Source organism: Nilaparvata lugens, chromosome 11, assembly GCF_014356525.2.
Source record: "Nilaparvata lugens isolate BPH chromosome 11, ASM1435652v1, whole genome shotgun sequence".
NCBI lineage: Eukaryota > Metazoa > Arthropoda > Insecta > Hemiptera > Delphacidae > Nilaparvata > Nilaparvata lugens.
Window position 1 is genome coordinate 29888044 of NC_052514.1, and position 10222 is coordinate 29898265.

Below are 10222 nucleotides of genomic sequence, written 5' to 3' on the forward strand. Positions count from 1 at the left end.
TTCCAAATGACAATAAGATGATATTATTATAAATGTTATCTGTATTTTATTCATCCAAATAAAATGATAGTATCTTATTGCAGAATACTTATTCAATTCTAGAAGCATAAACTGATTCCGTTTCATAAACCATTTTGTAAACACGTTCACATCAAATCAGAATCAGCTGACTTCAAGGTTATTTTACAGCCCTAGGGCCGTAAAACTTTTACCGGCCTGGTCAGAAAAAAATCATTTTCGGCCTTCATATATGACACACGAAAACCAGCTCATTACATCCAAGTGGGGCGAAAAAGGATAGTACCACCGTCTTTGTCAATTTATAGACAAGGATAGCAAAACCAAAGTTGATCAAATACTGTCATTATAACGTGGACCTCACTATAGGTACCTCTTATTTTCCAGTATCAATGATTTCCGTCAAATTCATTTCTTCAGGTTCCATAATAATAATATTACTTGTCATACCCATCAGCTCTACAGGTCTTTACAAACCTTCCATCTCCCATTCAAACATAATATCCAATCCTCTTATTTTGCCAGCTTTAATAAACAGAACAATGTCTCAAGTGTTTAAAAACTGCTTTATTTCAACGTATGTTATTGATTTAGGAAAATTATAAAATATATTGACAATGCACACAGTTTAGCATGGAAAGGCATACGGTAAACTATTTAAAGGATATTACTGATACAATTTAATAGATTTTTTTGGGTTGGGAGCTGATAATAATAGAATCCTTTTCATATATTATAGGAATTCAATAATAAATTCATTTTCTATTTACTTTCTACAATCATATAAAGCTTTTGCAAATAAAAATCCAGGAAATCAAATAAGTACAGACAGAATCTGTTGATAAGTTGAATTAACTCCAATATATATCAATATAAGATAAAAATAATATAATAAAGACCAAAGCACACATTTTCAAAAATAATTTTTATTAGTATGATATAATTATGATAATTCTTTTTAATATTCAAAAATTCTATTCAACTTTCTTTACAATGAGCATTGGCATAAATTATAAAAATATGATCTATCATCATTTTTCTCTTAGCAAGAACAAAATTACAATATGTTATAATACAATATAGTTGCAAAATAGTAGGTACCGTATACAATTAAAGTTAGAATCCTCTAGTCTATATGAATAATATTATTTTACAAAATTATGAAGCCGTATGAGTTAAGTCTTTCACTGTTATATCACATTTTAATCTTCAAGCAATTAAGACATCGAGATTTACTTATAATATCCATTTATTTATCCATTAGGTTTACAAGATATACAGTATTTTTATCTGCTATTATATTCATCACCCTTATGAATACGACTAGAAATCGGATGATATCATTGCAACTTCATAGTCGAAGTAGGTATTATTTCAATTCATTCAATCACGATTCTCTTCAAACACTCAACAGTTGACGTCTTGCGATATCCTGAGATCTTCAAGCTCATCACAGTCTAGTTGATGTCTGGATTTCATGTGCCTCTCCAAGTCTCTTCTCCTTACCAATACTTTGCCGCATTGATCACACCTGGAAAAGAAAATTGGTTTAAATCAATTACTATCAAAAATCCTTGAGAAGAAAAGGAATTTTAGAGTTACCGTATCTGAAATGATGGTTCCCTAGAATATGAGTATAACTCTATGCTTTTACAATAGGCCTATATAGTTCAAATAATGATAATGAACAATGTATTTCGGTGTTCTATGCTCTTAGAGAGAGTATGCTCCAAAGTTTTTTTAATTCAAAAATAACAATAATTTCTAAAGAATCGGATAAATTTCTCAGTTCATTTCAATAAGAGAAATTTCTGTATATATTTTTATATCTGGTTATGTGGTTATTTTGTAATATTACATTTTTTCTCGATTGGAATTGAATCTTCAATTCGAGATCTATAAAACTTTATAGTAAATATCAGAGTCATCGATATACGGACAACTTTTTGACTGAGAATTTATCGTAAATGATTGTGTTGCATGTTCAATGGTATCACTGAAAAAACAAACTCTGTAAACAGAGTTAACAGAATTAACAGATAATATAGAGGATATAAAAAATTTAAAATAACAGTTTCAAAATAAAGTTTTATTGAGAACAAATATAAAATGTGAATTCTAAACTTGTAATTTATAATTTTTTGGTGACGTGTCCGTAACGTCGACACTGGTTTGAGGTGTCTACAAAGCTTTGCTCTGTTCCTTGTAGCTAGGCTTCCTCCTTCTCTCTAAAAATGGTGGCTGGCTATGGAAAGTGTTTTGTGCTCTCTGAATATTTTTCTGTTTAATTGAAATTTATAATGTTTTAAATTGAGTTTTAAACAGTTTATAGTATTCTATTTTGTCTATAATTTGTTTCTTGTGTATACAAGCCTGTAGCCATTTTTTTTCAACTATATAAATTGGATAAGTATTTAGCTTGTAGTGACTTTAGATGCTTAAGCATGTAAGATATTGTTCTTTGTGTATTTGTGTAGTGTATTGCCAAAATTCTTCTGAAGATTATGAGTTCATTTGCTCTGAAAACTGGATTTCTCATTCATAGGCGATAGATCCATTCATAGTTTACCAAGAATCTATTATGTTGGAGCCGATAACCTTCCTTAGGTTAATAGGTGAAAATTTGCTATCCAACCGATTTAGGAGAAATTGGTAGCACGGCAATTTATGTCCAACGGATCTCAAAAACGGCTCTAACGATTTTCACGAAATTTGGAACATAGTACTGGTACCTTGGTTTATGATATAAAAATTCGATTGCACTAAGTCTCATCCCTGGGAAAACTCGCTGAAGAACATTAAAAGGATAATTCATCCTTGGAAAAAATGCTGAGACTTTCGTCGTCTGGGATATAGCCTAAAAGTGAGTGATCAAGTGCATTCGTGGAAAATCAAAATATCCCATCCCCGAAATTCACTGACTTACAGTATAGCCAGCTGTAAAATAGAAACATGGCCTTCCCCATAATATAAAATATTAGTCCTTCTACAATCAATTTAATGAATTGTGTTTTAATTATCAATAAATAAATTAATAACGAGCGAAGCTCGGTGCCCCGATATTAATCTTTATAAGTGTTGAAAATTTATTTTAAAAAATGAGTTTGATAGGTCTCGAATCCACAAACTTTGATCCATGAACCGCGCACGCCATTAACTAAGCTATGTATTCACTTGGAGTATATGCCTTGTTTGGTTGGGCTTTATAGTTGCATAAACTCAGAATCACAAATTGAATAACATCGCTTTCATTATAAAATTATTATTAATCGATTAATAACAATGAAAATAGGCCTATGACCATCCTTGGTGAATTCAGAATCTTCATGTAAAATTGCAAGTTAATCAGTTCATTAGGCTGCTACTTTCCTTCTGGATGATGTTCACATTAGCATTTTGATGTCCACTAATGATTGGGTAATTATACAAAATTATTATGGCATTCACAAACAACAATACCAAAAAACGTGCTTGGTTGGATACAAACCCACGACCGACTTTTCTGGCAGCACCTCTGAATAGACTGTTGATAGCGCCTTATTTATATTGATTTATTTGAATATAGATATGAATATTTTCAACTTACTTGTACTTAGTTTCTCCTTCGGCATGCAGTCGCACATGTTTATTGAGATTACTTGGGTCACCAAACGGCCTTGAACAGTATTTGCACTTGAGAGGCTTGAATCCGGTGTGGGTCCTGCAAAAGTGGAGATCAAAAATTAATATATTATGAAGGATCTGATGACAAATTCCATAAAAGACTCAGATGCTCTGCAACTGTAACAGTGAACAGATTATACTTGTAGGTAAATACCGTGATAAAAATAGCCTATAGTTCAAGTTTATGATCTTGAAAGAGAGAAAGGCCTTTGCACTTAAATCTCAATTCTCAATAAAAAAAACTCAATGAAAATAGAATTCATATTTATAAGTTCGTAGGTTGATAGCGGTAAGGTACTCTACAAGCTACTTGTACGTCGTACCTAAGTAAAAAATTGAAAAATCAAAATACCCTTGTTTCAATTTATTTCTTTATTTCTTACAACATACTTCGACTTAGAATGTCTTTTTCAAGTAGAAATTAAATGAAAATGAATATGATTGATTAAAGAATGTTCAATGAATAAGGATTAATAATGTATAGTTAACAATGAATAATAATTATTGGATTTCCTTGATATTGTCTAGGCCTTTAGTATTGATGATATTATCAATTGCCATTTTTCAAGTACAAATAATATACGGTAATGAATAAGATAAATAGAGGTTCACTAAAAATTATAGATTTGTCACTCTTTAAGTACGCTATTAAACGAATAAAATTTTTTGGACAATTCTTTAAAATTCAAAATCCAACTTGGTTGTCGAACTGAAAAATTTTAAGAAATTTTTGTAAGCTAATATTCTATATTTATATATCTATTTGCTAAAATTGGGCATTTATGTTCATTGTTTCAATTTTTATCTATTCCTAGATTGGCATAACCCAAGTTATAATTTACTGCTTGATAATAATTATTTAAAAGAATTATATGACTAATTTATCATTTTAAAAAATTATAATAATAGCTATGACCTCTGGCCCCTCAAAGACTGCAAGGGAGCAGGTTGAAGAGCAACGATCTTCCTTTTCTCACTAACACATATTATTCCTTTGCTCACACACAATGCACAATCTCCAGAAGTACCCAAAGTATTCATCTATTGAATACAAATTAATTTGGTAGAAAAGTATATTTTATTACCTTATATGAATCTTCAGCCCGTATTTCCTGGAGTAGACCTTGCCACAATAGATGCAGAGGTGACCCTGCTTCGACCTCCCAAGGCTACTGACCAACGTTTCCATGTCGACCGCTTGCTGAATCAGCATTTTACTGCTTTCCTTCATATCCGCCATGTTTGGCAACGAGGAACACGTGACTTGAGAGTTGGTGGGAGGGGGAAAGAGCGGGAAAGCATGAGTGAAGAAAACATCACTGGATGATAAGGTAGGGCCCAATCTTAGGGCATCTGTGTGCCATTTTTGCTCCTGATTTATTGGTTGTTGGTTGCTGGAAATGCTATTTAGATAAGGTTTGAAAGCAGAATGTCTCAAAGGTTCAGAGGATGGCCTAACTTCATTCAGTCGCTCTTGGGAACAATGATCAGGGGAAGGATTGGAGGTAGTGGTTAAACTTGGTGAGGGTGACTTCAATCCTTTCACCAAAGCCCTCTTCGCTAAACATTCTTTTAGTCGATTTGAGGTAACAGTGGAAGCTGGTGATGTTGGTTTCAAACTGAATTTGAAAGTGGGGCCAATTTTAGGAGTTTTTGGGCCAGTTTCAGGTGTGCCTTCTAGTTTTGAAGGATCAGATTTCAAGGCGTCACTGAGTCTCCTCCATAGGCCATTTCCATTGGAGAAACATCCCAGCATGATATGGATTTTCAAAGGGTTGGGATATTCAAATGTCTTCCTGCAGAGATGGCATCGGTAGTTTTTCTCGCCTGAAACATTGAAATTTGAAATTCACATAAAATTAAAGCTTTACACAAACACACACGTTTTCATGGCGATGAAGAATAGGTACCGGTACATTGTTTAAACATATAGAATGCCAATACCAATTAAAAAAGTTAGTATGAAAATTTAGTTGAGTACCGTATACGAATGTAAGAATAAAATGAAGTAGTAATAATTCATAGCGTTCCACAACACCAACTTTAGTAGACAGAGAGTTGGCACAACACAGCCTACTGTTGATTGCGTATCATTGAAGCAGACAAAACCTATTTTGTTATTGTGAACTAGAAAGAGAGATCCTTTCTAAAAATAAAACTTCAGATACCTAGTTGAAACTGAAATAATAATTTGAATAAATTAGAACCACATTTAAAAACAATATTGTAGCTTGTAAATAATCAACTTGATTTATTATTCATAGGCATAATACATTTTACAAACCTATTTCGGACTATGTGTAACCTTATCTAAATTTGAGAGGGGAATAGCACAAGGTTACCTTATTTCTTCTCTCCCTATAATTTTGATGATCTACTTATTGTATGAATCAATAAAGAATTGTGTTTAGCTTTACTTTTAATAGATGGATTCTTCTGATTCTATTCATTTGTGGATTCTCGGAAAATTGAGAAATTTTGGGAATCTTAAAAGCCTATAATTCAAAGCAGAACATTTCTGGAGAGAGAAATAAATTCGATCACTTTTATGATAATAATGAGAATAAAAACACTGTCGATCTATAATATTGTAAATTTTTTAACAGTATTTCAAACTTTGTACACCAGAGTATCTAATGAGTATTTCTGCTCATATCATGACACCTCTTTATTATAATTCATGAAACCTCTTATAACTTTATAATTTCATTTACGAACAGCCTTGGTATTGGAGAAAGTAAAAATTCAATATCTCCTATGACTCAGATTGGTTTGAATTTTGTAATCATTTATATGTGGATAAGAGTGTTTGACTTACCTTGAATGTTAACTGGAGTGAGGAATGGCATCATCAATAAGGACAGAATTTCATCTGAGAACCACATCAACAGTTTCTCTCCTTTTTTGAGCGGCTGGGTGACAACGAGCCTCACACTTTCACTCCCACAACATTTTCTGAGCTGAACATTGTAGCTTTGACAATCATCAGCCAATGCCATGCTTTGAATCCATTTGTAACAATCTTTATCTTCGGTATCCTGTCGCAAGTGACCATCCTTGTGCAGAGATACTGTGGTGGTTGTCTGAAAGTGTTGTAAAAAATAAAGAGATAAATGATAGAATTGAAATTTGAATGTTTTGAACAAATGTCAGGCTTTGCATTCATGAAATAAACGCGAAAGACTATTTGTGTTGGAGAGGTCTGCTAGGTCTCAGGTTATATAGGACAAAATTATCAAGGATTTCAAAAATGAAGTTGATGACAATCGGAAGATGTAGTTGCTTAAAATTTAAAAACTAAAATTCTTTAAAATTTCAATTCTTCCAAAACGAGTCAAATTTTGGGAAAACTTTAGAAGTATCTCAGTATTACTTGAAGATAAAGGATTGTATTTGATGTCATTTCTTCCGAAATATACCTAGCTAAAAAAAGGCAAGATTGATTTTCTTTTGCCCGATGACTAGTTTTGACAGAAATTGCAGACAACTGGAATAGAAACCAAAAATTTTAAATTTTTGGGGCACTCTAGGTTGACCAAAAGTAAAAGAGCAAAAGAATTGAATAAGAGTGCAAAAGTAGGGGTTGGGTTGGATCCAAAAAATATATTTAAGAATCAGAGCTAGATTACATTTCGCAAGCAACAATGTAATTTATACCGTGTATAATGACTGTACACTGGACAATAAATAGGTCGAGCATCATAGAAAGTTTTAAATAACTTGCAAGTCGAATTTAGCACGCTCATATAATATTCTATAATATCAGCCAAGTTACATCGAGCAAATATTACATTAAATTTAAATCGATTTACCTAGTTCCTCTGTCAATTATCGAGAATAGGCATAAATATATTCTCTGAGCTCAATCAATTTTATCAATATAGTGGATTCAAATATAAGTTTTAGTAGGTACCCTAATTGAAATACATATTAGCATGTATTTCTCATTTAAGAAGGAGAGACTTTCAAGGTAATGGAAAGGAAAAATGCAGCTGAGTCAAGAGCAATTGAGTCCTTCTATTTAAATAATTTCTACTGTCTCAATATTCATTCACCTAATATCTAAATATATTTTTTACATTAATTTTATTTAATTTTAGAAGGAGAGACTTTCAAGTTAATGTAAAGGAAAAATGCAGTTGAGTCAAGAGCAATTGAGTCCTTCTATTTAAATAATTTCTACTGTCTCAATTTTCATTCACCTAATATCTAAATATATTTTTTACATTAATTTTTTTCATTTTAGAAGGAGAGACTTTCAAGATAATGTAAAGGAAAAATGCAGTTGAGTCAAGAGCAATTGGTTCCTTCTATTTAAATAATTTCTACTGTCTTAATATTCATTCACCCAATATCTAAATATTTTCTTACCTTATTCTGATTATCATCGCCTCCACAGTTCCTCATGATTTGAGAGAGCTCTATTCCTTTGTCGCCGATCCTGATGGGATATCTTGCGATGCTATTATTCCGACACCGACTGCTTCCATCTCTCTCTTCAGTGGTGCACTTTCTTTAGTGGTGCAGATATCTATGAAAACACCACTTGAGTAGGGCTGACCCAATGGAGGCAGTGACTTGCTGGTATAAGTCTGAGGTATGATGGGAAACATGCTTGGACAATTTCCCTGAAAATAAGACGTCACATAACTTATTGAAGAATTGGAGAATGTACGATTACAGAAGAAGAAAACACTCTCCATTTATATTTCTTTACTCCGAGGTAGGATTGAATGCTAAAATCGCTGAATAAATTTTATGTAGGAGAAGCTTGTCTTACTCTTTCAAAGTCTAGTTTAGGGAAGCGGTTGACTTTGTTGTGATCGTACTGTTATCTTATCGCTTATCGTATAATTAAGATAAGAGTTAAGTAGATAGTATAAGAGATAAGAGTGATAGGATGACCACTTGAGCCGACTCTGTTATCACGTAAAATTTTGAAAGTTGCTTCGTGCTGGTTAGGAAAGGCTGTGCAACAGGCTGGAAAAACTTTTTAATGGTGGTATTTTTAAAAGATTTTCTATTTGTAAAGGCCTACTTATAATAAAAAAAATCTCAGGAAAAATGGAATAACTTTTCAATAATTGATTTTTTCTGAAAAAATTTCTTTATTTCATCAGAACTATCAAGCAATTCCTCAAAATTTAATGAATTTGAAATGATATGTTTCAAAAATTTTAAATTAGCAAATTTAAAAAGCCTCAAGGCTGTGCGAGTTACTTAAAAAAAATTACTGGTGATATTTTTCAAAGGTTTTTGATTTGTGTACTATCAAGTTATAAGAATGAGAAAAAAATATCAGGAAGCAGTAGGTCCTGACATGTCTCACTTTCTCCTTCGAATAAATTAACCTAGAACAAGCCCGAATCATCACTCTCAACAAAACAATTACCGTAATATAAATTTTTACTATGACTGAAAAACATGACAATCAAAAAAGAGCTCATTAGACTATTTGAAAAGCAAATCTTTGTTCTGAGAAGCTTGAATTCCTAGTTTTTTGAATGATAGAGCTCTTGGAACTGTGTTTTTCGTTCCGTTGCATTCTCTTCTGTCACTGTCATACGGATTTGTGTTTTAGGGTAGTTCAACCCAGGCGGTACAGATATTCAGAATGCCAAAATGGGCAATTAGAGTAACGTTGGAAGTAGTCGTACTAATTTTAAGTCCAATTTTAAAGATTAAAAAATTCTTCCACTACCAAGCTTGTATATACGAGGTGTTGCCATATATATGAAGTACTGTATATATGGAGCACTCTGATTTTTCGATACGAATAGAGATAAATTAACTCACACGCATAAACGAAGGCGGTTCACTCGCATAATACTAGAAGCAGGCAAAACTTAAGAGATGACACACGGTGCATCCTACTAGTGAGAAAGTAGTAATGAAGAGTGCTGAGATTCGCACGTTTGAAATTGATGAATTCATTGCAAGTACCTACATTTGAAGGCATGTACTGGGACTGGGAATGAATTGAAAGTTAAGATTAAGAAAGAACTAATCAACATGTTGGTCATCTTTGCTGATGAAGGATTCTATGATCATTATAAGATACAGGGTAACATTGGAATATAATATATTGATTGTTTTTAATTATTGACATATCCATATAACCCTCTATTGGTAGTCAGCGAACGTTATTCACATTTATTTGAATCAACTTTGAAAAAACTCCATCCAAAAAATATCGTAGCCTATAAATTGAATGTAAGATGAGTCAGAATGCACTAGTGGACACCTGCGGTTCTGAATGAAGTACATAACGTTAATAATAATAATAATAATAATATCGAGTGACCTGGCTGGCTCAGGTCTAGTGTCAGAGTTTTCAGGTCGCAACTGATCAATTTCAGGGTCTCTGACATGACATAACGACTGCTTTTTAGGCAGCCGGGACCGACGGATTAACGTGTCCATCCGAAACACGGGAGAGGCCCGAGATAAATATCTTGCCCGGGCCGGGATTTGAACCCGGGCCTCTGAATCATAATAACATAACGTTATGAAGCAACTTCTATATACAGATAAAATAATT

General features: G+C 32.7%; 1 protein-coding gene across 1 annotated transcript; it reads right to left on the reverse strand.

The window, feature by feature from the left end:
* Window positions 1–928: 928 nt before the first annotated feature.
* LOC111044664 (MDS1 and EVI1 complex locus protein EVI1-B) lies at window positions 929–9611 on the reverse strand. The gene is made up of 5 exons (XM_022329869.2): window positions 8053–9611; window positions 6500–6764; window positions 4767–5508; window positions 3605–3718; window positions 929–1549 (listed from the first exon to the last, which is right to left on the reverse strand). Exons 1-5 carry the CDS (start codon window positions 8086–8088, stop codon window positions 1426–1428), a joined length of 1281 nt encoding a protein of 426 aa, XP_022185561.2. The 5' UTR covers window positions 8089–9611; the 3' UTR covers window positions 929–1425.
* Between the last annotated feature and the right edge of the window lie 611 nt (window positions 9612–10222).